Source organism: Ailuropoda melanoleuca, chromosome 12, assembly GCF_002007445.2.
Source record: "Ailuropoda melanoleuca isolate Jingjing chromosome 12, ASM200744v2, whole genome shotgun sequence".
In the NCBI taxonomy this organism is placed as follows: domain Eukaryota; kingdom Metazoa; phylum Chordata; class Mammalia; order Carnivora; family Ursidae; genus Ailuropoda; species Ailuropoda melanoleuca.
Genome location: NC_048229.1, coordinates 13,889,237 through 13,902,239, shown reverse-complemented (window position 1 = coordinate 13,902,239; position 13,003 = coordinate 13,889,237). Strand labels below are relative to the sequence as shown.

At 48.4% G+C, this 13,003-nt stretch overlaps 1 protein-coding gene across 5 annotated transcripts in view; it reads left to right on the top strand.

Annotated features, from left to right (window-relative positions):
* The first annotated feature begins 1,486 nt into the window (after positions 1-1,486).
* VSIG10 (V-set and immunoglobulin domain containing 10) overlaps positions 1,487-13,003 on the top strand; it is a 31,085-nt gene continuing 19,568 nt past the window's right edge. For 3 of the 5 annotated variants that reach the window (XM_034637792.1, XM_011225535.3, XM_034637791.1), the window contains exons 1-2: positions 1,703-1,840; positions 8,232-8,513. In XM_034637792.1, coding sequence (XP_034493683.1) covers positions 1,762-1,840; positions 8,232-8,513 — 361 coding nt within the window. In that variant the 5' untranslated portion in view covers positions 1,703-1,761. Of the gene's footprint in view, positions 1,841-6,466; positions 7,870-8,231; positions 8,514-13,003 lie in introns of those variants that run through there. The other 2 variants (XM_002919677.4, XM_034637790.1) reach the window with 2 other exon arrangements.

Genomic DNA, 13,003 nt, shown 5'->3' with positions numbered 1-13,003 from the left:
GTGGTTACGAGGTGCCAGGCTCTGAGGAAACAGGAAGAGGTCATCTAGGATAGAATTTACCTTCCATCAGAAGGTAAAAGATGAAACACGAAACTGAAGGGAAAGGAGGAAACTGTCAGGAGCCAGCTGAAGAGTTAAATCATTTCGCAAAAGAGGGAAAAGGGAAGAACCGTGCAATTTTATGGCTCAGTTCATCAGGCAAAACACACTCTTTTTATTAGTTTCAAGAGGATTTCATCATGGAAGAAGTATTTCAATAAGGGGCCTTTGGGCAACAGAACAGATGATGTTTTTCTTTCTTTTTCTTTCTTTCTTTTCTTTTTCTTTCTTTCTTTCTTTCCTTCTTTCTTTCTTTCTTTCTTTCTTTCTTTCTTCCTTTCTTTCTTTCAGGTTTTATTTATTTATTTGAGAGAGAGAACAGGAGTGGAGAGAGAGAGAGGCAGACTCCCTGCTGAGCAGAGGGGGGTGGGGAGTCAGGGCTCAATCCCACACCCTGAGATCATGACCTGAGCCAAAGGCAGAGGCTTAACCTTCTGAGCCAACCAGGCACCTCAGATGATGTTACTTAGTAGCAATTTTTGGGTTTTGCCCCAATATCTTATGATGAACATTTTCAAACATAGAGAAAAGTTGAAAGAAGGCAAACACCCATATACCCACGTCCTACAGTCTGCAAGTAATATTTTACTGTACTAATTGCAATTTTTTTTTTTTTAAAGGAAGTTCCACCTAGGGCAGTTTCAAGTATCAGCTTTTCCTGAGGATATGGTAACCTTGTTTTTCCTAGGACAGGATGGAGTGAAGATGTGGCAGGGGAGAGGGATTTCAGCTCTCTGGGAATCAGACTGTATGGGGTTGCGGTGGTGGGGGGGGGGTACAGAAAGCTCTGAGAACCGAGTTCTGCAGACCCCTGGGTTCTCGATCTTGCTGTGTGGTCTCAGCTAGTTCTCCGAACAGGAGTCTCGTGGCCGCTTTTGGCTGGAGGTCTAAGGGATCATCTTTCTCTTGCTCTAGACTTGCAAAGGGTAGAAGACAGCCATGGCGGCCCTGGCGTCCGCCCTGACCACGGGAAAGCACAGGAGAACCCTCGAAGAGCTAAGCTGGGACGCCGAAGGGACCCTGAATTCTGCAGCTTGGCAGCCCGCCCCTCCGGCTGGGCACGCTCCCCCGGGTGCTGCAGCCGGAGCGCCCGGGAGGGGAAGCAGCCGGCGAGCAGGGACGGGGGGTGCCGTCCTGCGGCAGCTGCGGGGCTCTCCCCGGCCCAGCTGTCCCCGCGACTCCAGGCTGCCGTCCCGGGCGGAGTGGGCTCGGGGAGGGACCGGCCTTCGCGCTCCACCCCCGGCCGGGCCGGACTCGGCTCGGCGCGCCTGGGCGCGCGCCCTTTGCATAAAGCCCTCCTCCCCGGCCAAGGTAGAGGAAGTTGGGCTCCCGCCTGGATGGGAGGCGGGAGGGACTCCGGCTCCTGTTGTTTTCCGCGAGCGGGAGTGGGTGGCGGGCGCAGAGGGCGGGGTGCGCCCTCCCACCCCGGGGCCGGGCGCTCCGGAGACAGAATCGCGCCGGCAGCCCAGCGCTGCTCCCGCCGCCGGACATCGGGCTCAGCCCAAGCATCCTTCCCGGGGGCTGTGGAGAGAGGGGCTCCCCTGTCGTTCTGAGGACCCGGGAGGAGCACTCAGTACCCCAGGGACCCTGGGGAGGGGGGCGCACACCCACCCAGCTGGAGCCTGCGTTTCCTGAGGAGCCCCTGCCGGCATCTGGGGCGAGATGGCCGCGGGTGTCCGGGCGTCCCAGCCGCAGGTCCTTGTCTGCCTCGGGGTGCTGCTGGCCCGCTGGGTCGCCGCAGGTAAGGGGCCGCGATCCGGAGGGAAAAGTTGAGTTTCGCCGGGCAAAGGGGAGAGCCAGGGACCCAATTCCCTCCGACTCCGCGGGAGCCAGTTGTGGCCGCGGCCCCACAGCCGCCCCGGGAGGGTCTTGAGTTTCCTGCTCGCTGCTCGGCTCTCTTTGCAGGAAGGAATTTTCCTGGGCGCCTGATGGAGGGCAAGATATCTCTAGTCTCTTGGAGTGGGCAGCCAGCGAGGCTGCAGAGGGCCTGCGGAGAGGCAATGGGAGAAGTGGGGAATTTGAAGATGGGAAAATTGGAGAAGCACGTGTAGGGGGGGGGAATGTTATTTTGTTGTGGTTTTTTAGTTTTTTATTTTTTTGGTTTTTTTAAGCTTCGGATGTAAATTTGCTTTCTGGTTTTTACTTGCTGCGCTGGGGCGCAAACTCGAAGCTCCTTTTTTTTCTCTCCTTCCTCTGCCCAAGGTTGAATGAACTTGCCTTACACTTGTAACCTTCGGATTTCCCTACACACCCCTGCAAGCGGACCTGTGCGGACTAGCACATTCAAAACCTTGCCTTCTGTCCTTCACCTTAAAGAAACACAAAACAAAATCTTTTTATTTTGAAGTAATTTCAGACTTTCAGAAAACTTGCCCTTCCACTTGACGTGATTGGCAGAAAGTCTTTTTTTTTTTTTTAATATTTTATTTATTTATTTGACAGAGATAGAGACAGCCAGCGAGAGAGGGAACACAAGCAGGGGGAGTGGGAGAGGAAGAAGCAGGCTCATAGCAGAGGAGCCCGATGTGGGGCTCGATCCCATAACGCCGGGATCACGCCCTGAGCCGAAGGCAGATGCTCAACCGCTGTGCCACCCAGGCGCCCCTGGCAGAAAGTCTTAAATGCTTAATCTGTGCTCGCCCCTGTAATGATAAGTTTACAGGGTTGCTTACAAAAATACATAGGATATAAAAATATTGAAAAAGCATTTTTGAATCGAATGCACCGGCTAATGTGTGTGTTTTGTGTGCAGGGCAGGGTGACGAGCAGAGCAGTGAGAGCGAGGACTCAGGTGCAGGGAAAAGAGATGGGGCCAGGAGGTGGTGTACCTTGCCAGAGTCCTTGGAGTGTTATTTTCTGTGTTGCCCATGCCCGCACACACTGCTGATTGATTCTTGTAGGTTCCTGCAGGAATTGCCCCGCCTGAGCTTCCTAGCAGCAAGTGCCAAAAGTTCCTAACCATTAGGCTCACATAAGATTTTGTTTTGTTTTATTTTCCACAGTCATTTAAAAGCAGTAAAATTTCCCATAATCTAGGTTTCCAGCTTATCTGGAAAAATCTGATGATCTGCAAGGACAGGGCTTTTCCACCTGGAACTGAGCAGTGGTCACCCCTTCTGTCTAGGGTGTGCAACCCCAAATTTGTTCCACCTCTCCTGCTGTAGTCTTACCCCCGATCCTCTTCAGTCATGGACCTTACCTGCTGGCCCCTGCTGGTATTTCACTGTGCTACGGGGAGGAGGGGAGGACACTCTCCAGCTGGCTCTCTCCAGAAGTTAAAGGTGATTGTTCCCTTCTCTCCGGCTGTCTGCAGTGTTTCCTGCACTGTGAACATCAGGGGCCTTGGGACATCAGAACCCTGGGTGGAAATCATCATTCTGGAATGAACCAGCTTTTAGCCTGGCTGCAGCTCACCACACAGAGACACTTCCTCCACTGCCATGCCCGGTGGCAGGGAACTTCCCTAGCTTGGTGTATTTTTGTTTGTTTTTCAAATTGGGAGTTATCTTAGGGGAAAAAAAACCAACAAACCTGTCCCTTCACTCCAGACAGTGTTCATGCCTGCACTGTCACCTCAGCTTGTAAATCCTGGGTCATTGTTTGGGAAAAGTTGGTAGGGGAAAAATAAGTTTTTGGGTACAATCCCAACTCTGTGAATAATAATATGAGGGCAGCATTAGGAAATGGTTGTTTATATTGCTTCCTCCTTACGTCCATATTCTGAATTTAAGGTGGGGGGGCATTTGGGGACCCTGTGGATACCATGTGGACAACTTCTAGTAACACAAACTATTATGATGTCTTACTGTCTCATCCTGTCTGACCGGGAGACCAGGATAAATCCCCATGACCCAAAGGATTGAAGACCTCAGTGGCAGTCCCAGCTCTCCCAGTGACTTGTGTGGGCCCTTAAGGAAATCATTTAAGCTTCCTGAACCTCAGTTTTCTCATCTGTGAAATGAGGGAGCATGGGATGATCAAGTGTGGAACCAGTGTACCTTCAGGGACTGCCCCTGTGTGTCCATGTCAGACGGACATCACTAACTGATGATTGTATTCTTTTCCACTGAGCTGGGGCTTAGCCTGTCTCCTCTTGAACCCAGCCCCTCAGGACTGCCACATCTTAGGACGAAATGACCTCCAAGGTCACCTTCAGCTTCAGTGGTTAAAAAGAATGGAGTGAGCAAAGCCAGGAGGAGTGAAATGCCTTAAAATGATTTCTTTTGTGATTGTGTCTTTCTGCTCCTTGGAGGAGAAGACAATGTTAGCTCAAGTTCCAGAACTAGACTTCTGCCAGGGCTTTTCCAAGTTCTTTCTTTATTCATTTGCCAGGGAGCTGGGAAGGGGCAGGTCCGTAGGTCTCATGAACACATGCTGCATTTGTAATTCTACAGTGCATCTTCTCTCCTCCGTGGGTATTGCCACTGAGAGCTTGGGTTCTCAGGACTAATTGTTTAAAAATAATTCTCACTTACTTTTCAAAGTGATTGTTCAGAGTTCAACAACACTTTTCAAAGTGATTGCTGTTTGGGAATCTTTAGCATTAGATGACATTGTCTGCCTTCCAGTGAGTGGCTTAAAGTTTTTTGGTTTTTTGTTGTTGTTGTTGTTTTTTTTTCATGTCCTGGCATTTGGGAGTGGTGTGGCCAAGATGAGGAGTTGGAACATCCTGTAGCTCCAGGCTGGCTTCCAACCTTTCTTTCTTTCTTTCTTTCTTTCTTTCTTTCTTTCTTTCTTTCTTTCTTTCAAAGATTTTATTTATTTATTTATTTGATAGAGAGAGACAGACAGCGAGAGAGGGAACACAAGCAGGGGGAGTGGGAGAGGAAGAAGCAGGCTCCCAGCAGAAGAGCCTGATGTGGGGCTCCGATCCCAGAACGCTGGGATCACACCCTGAGCCGAAGGCAGATGGTTAACGACTGCACCACCCAGGCGCCCCTGGCTTCCAATCTTTCATATGGAGCCCCTTCTAACCAGACAAAAGGCCAAAGACGGATCACTGTTACTCTTTCCTTTATAATAGGGAAGGATTTTCAGAGGCAGGTGGCCGTTTATTCATTTATTTTTTTACTGCTTTATTGGGATATAATTTACATACCATAAAACTCACCCTTTTAAAGTATATAATTTGGTGGTTTTTAGTATACTCACAAGATTGTGCAGCCCTCACTACTGACTCCAGAATGTTTTCATCACTCCAAGAAAAAAAAAAAAAAAAGCTGTATGCTTGACTATTAGCAGTCACTCCTCACTACCTCCTTCCCCAGACAAGCCACTTTCCCCAGCCCTAGACAACTGCTAATCTACTTTCTATCTCCATAGATTTGCCTATTTTGGACATTTCATATAAATGGAATCACACAGTATGTAGTCTTTTAGGACTGCCTTCTTTCACTTACTGTAATGATGTCAGGATTCATCCATGCTGTATGCACTCCATTCCTTTTGATGGCCAAATAATATTCCCCCTGTATGGATGTACCACGTTTTATTTATCCGTTCATCAGCTGGTGGGCATTTGGGTTGTTTCCATCTTTTGGCAGTTAGGAATAATGCTGCTGTGAACACACGAACACACATGTAAAGTCTGTGTAGACATATGTTTTCATTTCTCCTGGATGTACACCTTGGAGTGGAATTGCTGAGTCACACCGTGACTTTAACCTTGTGAGGAAATGCCACGCTGTTTTCCAAAGTAGCTGCACCATTTAAAAATCCTATCAGTGATGCGTAAGGATTCCAGTTTCTCCGCATCTTTGTCAATATTTGTTCATTTGTTATGGTCTTTGATTTTAGCCACTCTAGTGGGTATAAAGTGGTAGGTGTCTTATTGTAGTTTTGATTTGCATTGCCCTCGTGACTAATGATAAACATCTTCTCATGTGATTATTGACCTTCTGTGTATCTTTTTGGAGAAATGTCAGATTCTTTGCCCATTTTTAAATGGTATTATTTATCTTTTTACTGTTGAGTTGTGAGTGTTCTTCATATGTTCTAGAAACAAACCCCTCATCAGGTGATTTGCACACGCTTTTCTCACTGTCTGTGGGTTGTCTTTTCACTTTCTTGATGGTGTCCTTGGATGCGCAATGATTTTTATTTTGACAAAGTCCAATTTTTGTCACTTGTGCTTTTGGTGTCCTGAGAAAGCACGGCTTAACCCAGAGTGACAAAGATTTATTCTTTTTTTTCTAAGCATTTTATAGTTATAGCTTCTGTATGTAGATCTATGGTCCATTTTGAGTTAAATTTTTTTTTTTTAAAGATTTTATTTGACAGAGAGCCAGCACAAGTAGGGTGAGCAGCAGACAGAGGGAGAGGGACAAGGAAGCTCCCTGCTGAGTGGGGAGCCTGATGCGGGGTTGATCCCAGGACTCTGGGATCATGATCTGAGCCGAAGGCAGCCGCTTAACGACTGAGCCACCCAGGTGCCCCCATTTTGAGTTGATTTTTATATATGATGTGAGGTAAGGGGTCCAACCTCATTCTTCTGTACCTGAATACCCAGTTGACCCTGTATGGTTGTCAAAGACTATTTTGTAATGAAATACCACCTTTCAACAAACCTCAGTGTAGTCACATACTTTGAAAACTTCTGATATGGTGGAAAGAGAACATTTTAGAGAATAGCAAGAAGTCTAGCTTCTGGTCCCACCCTGGTACCTCCTCCCTGTAGGACTTGGAGTTAGCCCACTTTCCTTTTTGGCATCACATCTTTCTCATCTACTGGGTGCGAGAAAGTATGAGTAGAAGACTCCTAACAGGTTCTGCCAATTAGTCCTGTGCCTGTGGCCGCTTTGTATTTGGACGCTGATTGTGGAGGGGGCTGGGAAGTTTCAACACTTCTCAGCAAAATGGGCTGCTTTTGCATCTTGTTACCTGGTGACAATCTGTGCCAGATCAGTTGCCCTTTGCACCTGTCAGTCATGAGTGAGCATCAGAATCACCTGGAGGGCTTGTTAAAATGCAGCGCTACCTTCCACCTCCACCCCTAGATAGGTGATTTATCTGATTTAAATGTTCTGGGGTGGGACCTGATAATTGGCACTTCTAATAGCAATGCTGCTGCTGCTTATCTGGGCTTTTGAACATGCTGTTCCCTCTGCCTGGGAACCCCATCTTCCTGTCTACCTGGCTAATTCCGACCTGTCCATCAGATCTCAGTGTGGCCTCTTGGGAGAAGCCTTCCCTGGGAGTCACCCCAGCTGGACTTACAAGCCCCTTCTCTGAGGCTGTGTCATGGTATTTATCACACTGGATCATAATTGCCAGTTTATTGTCTGTCTTCCCCACTTGACTGTGAGATCCTGGAGGTCCCTCTCTGTTTTGCTCTTCATTGGCTCCCCAGTGTCTAACACAGGGCATGCCCAAAGCTGGAGCGGCAAGAGAGCTTTGACTTCCAGGATCGTTTGCACCTGAGATGGCGAGAGCCAGCAGTAGGAAGGTGGGAACAAAGCTCAGGCCCTCTTCCTTCCATCTCTTCTGGATCCAGGCAAATAAAACCACTTGGGTTCTGTATCGGTTATTTATTGCCACATTAGTACTGCATAACAATCACAAAATGACCATAAGTGCTTATTATAGCTCAAGGGCTGGGGTTAGCTCTGCTGATCTTGCCTGGGCTCACTCACGTGTCTGGGCGTCCACTCGGTGGCTGATCTGGAGCGGCCTCAGCTCAGATGATTGAGACACCTGGAGTCTGCACGTGTAGCTTTCACCCTCCTTCTGGGACCTAACCTGGGCATGTCCTGCTCCAGGGGATGGCAGGAGGTGAGCACAAGCGAGCCCACTTACGCAAGTGCTTCTCAAGTCTCTGTGTGCCTCAGTTCGCTAACATCTCATTGGCCAGAGCAAGTCACATGACCCAGCTGAGCGGCAGGGTGCGAGTGCAGAGCAGTCCTGCGGTGAAGGGCACGGATAGCGCGGGGAGGGGGAGAGTTGGGACTATCTCTGCGATTGCCATTTATGGCAGGTTCATTAACATCAGCCCTGGCCAATAATCCCCACAGAGTGTGCTTAAAAACACACACCTGATTTTTTTTTTTTTTAATCCTAATGCGGAGGGACGGTGCGCAAGGTGGGGTGTTCAGATTTGAAGGAATGTAATAACAGCCTGACCTTTCCTCGTACAGGATTGGAGGCTCTGGTCATTGGAGAGGTTCACGAGAACATTACTCTGCACTGTGGCAACGTCTCGGGACCAAGGGGCCCGGTAACCTGGTACCGGAATGACTCGGAGCCTGTCTTCCTCCTGTCCTCCAATTCCAGCTTCCCACCGGCTGAACCGCGCTTCTCTCTGGCAGATGCCAGCTCGCTGCACATCAAGGCGCTGAGGCCGTGGGATGAGGGGAACTACACCTGCCGGGAGGTCCTGAACGAGACTCGGTGGTTCCAAGTGTGGCTGCAGGTGGCCAGTAAGTGCGGTGGCAGGGCCCTGGGGCCGGCTGGCCAGGCGCTCGGAGCTTTGGGTAGGAGGAGGGCTTTGGAGTCGTGCCCGGGTTTCATCCTGGGCTCTGCTACCTGCAAGCCCAGTGACCTCTCACACCTGGGTTTTCTCATCTGTGAAATGGGGATGAAAACAATTACTGTGTCCTAGGATTGCTGCGAAGACTGGGTTCTGGTTTATGTAGATAAAGTGCTGTTAATGGCTCCTGGCATATTCGCGATTGCTCCCAGTGTGTTAGCATCATCCTTGCTGTTAATACCATTTTATTATGCACCAGAGTCAGAATATATAACATGATGGAGTCAGACTGCCTGAGTTCCATTCCTGAGGTTGTATCACTGTAAGTAGCTTAAGATCTCAGAGCACTGGTTTTGCTTATTTGTTAATTGGGTATAATACATCATGGACCTTGGTATGTATAGTGCTCTTATGCTACGGTGCTCACTATAGGGCTGGGCGTGAGCTACTATTATATTACATGCTGCACTTTCCTCAGACAGTATCTTATCTGTGGATATACGCGCATGAATTTAGGGATTGGCAAACCCTAGCCATATCTGTGGGCCATATCTGGCCTGCAGGCTACGAATATTTTTTACCTTTTTAAATGGTTGAAAAAACCCAAAAGACGAATGATAATTGTGACATGTAAAAATGATATGAAATTCCAGTGCCCATAAAGAAGGCTTTATTGGGACACAGCCACGCTCATACATGTACATCTTATCTCAGACTGCCTTTGGTGCTATCATGGCAGAGAGGAGTGGCAGTGATGCGGGTCATATGACCTGCAAAGCCTAAAATATTTACTCTGTAGCCCTTTGCAAAGAAAGTGTGCTGTTTACTGGTTTAGACAGATACCCAGATTCTAGACCCAGAGTGTGTCATTTAGTAGAAATATACACATGATTCCTATTGATCCCTAGTTTCCTCATCTGTAAAATAATTTACTTATTTCTTTATTCAACATATATCCATTGAAAGCCCAGTGCCAGGCACTGGTCAAGGCTCTGGGCCACAGGAGTGAACAGGACAGACAAGGCCCCTGCCTGCATGGAGCTCACATCCTAGTGGGGGAAGATGGACAGTAAGCAAGTACATGAATGCATCAGGCAATACCAGAGTGATGAGGGCTATGCAGAGAGTTGAGGTGGGGTGATTCTCAGAAATACTTAAAATTGGGGAGGTCAGAGAGAGCCTTTTGGAGGAAGTGACATTTCTTTTTTTTTTTTTTTTTTTTAAAGATTTTTATTTATTTATTTGACAGAGATAGAGACAGCCAGCGAGAGAGGGAACACAAGCAGGGGGAGTGGGAGAGGAAGAAGCAGGCTCACAGCAGAGGAGCCTGACGTGGGGCTCGATCCCATAACGCCGGGATCACGCCCTGAGCCGAAGGCAGACGCTTAACCGCTGTGCCACCCAGGCGCCCCTGGAGGAAGTGACATTTCAGCTGAACGATGAGTAGGAACCAGTTTTGATGAGATGAGATGAGAATGATTCAGGAAGAACTATATCCAGTCCAAGATGAGTTGAGTGTGGTGTGTATGCAGATGGGGAGAAGGCTGGTGTGGTGGGAACCCAGTGTATGAAAGGGTGGGACTTGTGTTATGGGTTGAATTATATTCCCCTGAAATATTGAAGTCCTCACTCCTGGTATCTGTGAATGTGACCTTATTGGGAAATAGGGTCTTTGCAGGTGTAATCAAGTTAAGATGAGGTCAGTGGGGTGGGCCCTAATCCAAACTGACTGGCACCCTCCTAAGAAGAGGAAAATGCGTGTGAATATGAAGGAACAGAAGGAGAATATCATGTAAACACAGAGGAAGAAAGCAGGGGGATGCACCTGGAGCCAAGGAATGCCAGGGACTGATGGCCACCACCAGAAGCCAGGGAAGGAGCAAGGAAGGATTCCCCCCTGCCCTTCTGACACGTTGATTTTAGACTTTTGGCCTCCAAAGCCGTGAGAGAATCCATGTCTGTTGTTTTAAGCCACCTTGTTTGTGGGACTTTGTAAAGGCAGCCTCAAGAAACTAATACACCCGGCAAGGAATTGAGATTCTTGTTGTTGCTGTTGTGGGTGCCAGAGGAAACTCCTGGAGCTTTAAGCATGGGTGTGGCATTATTTCAATTACACATGCAGGATGTATGTGTGTGATCTCAGGAAGGACTGATAAAAGCAGGGAAGCCAGTTGGAGCACAAGATCTTGGTGCCCAGAACCAGGGCGGTGGCAGCGGCCTTGGTGAAAATGCACAGCTTCAGAAACGATTTTGGAGGTAGACCAATAAGCTCTGCTGGTGAATTGGAAGTGGAGGATGAAGAAAGGCAAGGCTTTGAGGACGCTTCTAGATTTTTGGATGGTCTCTAAGGTTTCTGCCAACTCTTAAGGTTTATGGAATTGGGGAGTGCAGTGGTTTTGTGCTTGAAGATGCCACAGTTGGACTCCTGAATGGCCAAGAATGGATGTGGGTGTATTAAAAATGTCACCCATCTTGGCCCAGCTCTGTTCAGTTCCTACTGTGAGCCTATGGGCAGCTCACTCCAGCTGCCGGTCATTAATAATTCCTCATGGCAGTCTCCTCGATAAATGCCTTCTCTTTTGACCACAGAGTAAGACGGCATTACAACTTGTTGCTTTTTTTTTTTTTTTTAATCATCGCTCTTTCCAGTTTATGCTGACTGTACCTGACATTGATTAATCATTGACTAGGTTTATTGGAGGGTGGATTAGTTTCATTATTGCCCTGTTAGGGACATAAATGCAAGGCCTTTTTACAATGAACGTAAACTTCCATCTTTTTTTTTTTTTTTTTTAAGATTTTTATTTATTTATGTGACAGAGAGACAGCCAGCGAGAGAGGGAACACAGCAGGGGGAGTGGGAGAGGAAGAAGCAGGCTCCCAGCGGAAGAGCCCGATGTGGGACTCAATCCCGGAACACCGGGATCACGCCCTGAGCCGAAGGCAGACACTTAACGACTGCGCTACCCAGGCGCCCCGTAAACTTCCATCTTAAAAGAATCACTAAACTCACATGGCTCTTGGGGCTCCCTGAGTTACTGTGATGTGATTAGTATTATGGAAACTTCTTCATTTGGAAACACACAATGTCCTCAACTGTTGTAGGCTTGTTTGTGAAAACCAGATTCTGACCTTGCTTGGGCTCCTATAACAAAAGTAACATAGGCTGGGGGGTTTCAACAGCAAACATTCTGGCAGTTCTGGAAGCTGGGAAGTCCAAGATCAAGGTGCCGGCAGATCCAGTGTCTGGTGAGGCTCACTTCCCCGTTTGTAGATAGGTCTTCTTACTGTGTCCTCACTTGGGCAGAGAGCGAGAGGAAGGAGGGGTCTCTCCTTACAAGGTCACCAGTCCCAACCATGAGGACTCAGCCTCATGACCTCATCAGCTCCTCCCAAAGGCCCCACCTCCACATACCATCATATTGGGGATTAGGTTTCAACATGAATTTTGGAGGGGATACAAGTATTCAGTCCGTAGCAAAGATGTCCTCTGGTTTCCCATGTACCAGAGCCCTCCAGAAGAATCTCAGGGCTTGCTCCCATTCTAGGACAAAGCCTGGCAAACACACACCCCTCCGGGCATCAGGGAGCCCCGTGCTGCTCCTCCTTAGACAGTGGCTGAAGGCGAGGCCTTGAGATCTCAGATGGGCTTTGGCCCTCATTTTGCATGGAAGATTTTGGAGTATGGATTAGGTTTGATCCGACTGCTATTTCTGGGAAAGGAGGGCCATGGTATTGCTGAGTGGCTAAGAGCATACACTGAGGTCTAGCTGCCTGAGTTCAAATCCAGGTGCTGCTGGCTGTTGTCCTTGTGATGTGGGGGAAGTCCCTTGAACTCCTCTCACTTCAGTTTTATTATCTGTGAATCAGCGGTGACAGTCGAACCCAGGCACAGACTTACTGCGTGCATTCACGAGATTAACATGCACAGCCCTCAGCACCGAGCTGGGCACACGGTATGCACTTGGTTCATGTTACCTCGACCACCTGGTTAAACAGGTGATGGGATTCCTGTGGGAAAAATGCATCTCAGGTTCCCAGCAATCAGTTAACATCCAAGCCTTTTGAACAGGACCTTCTGTGGGTCAGGGATTCTGCCTGTCCAGATCTTGCTTTCCCTGTCTTTCACTGACATGGTTGATAACTTAGTTTCTTTTTTCTTTTTTTCTTTTTTTTAAAAAGATTTTATTTATTTATTTGACAGAGATAGAGACAGCCAGCGAGAGAGGGAACACAAGCAGGGGGAGCGGGAGAGGAAGAAGCAGGCTCATAGCAGAGGAGCCTGATGTGGGGCTCGATCCCACAATGCCGGCATCACGCCCCGAGCCGAAGGCAGAGGCTTAACCGCTGTGCCACCCAGGTGCCCGATAACTTAGTTTCTTAAGGAGATAAGTTTGGAAACATTCGAACATGGCCTTGAAGTGAGGGAAGAAAAGTCTG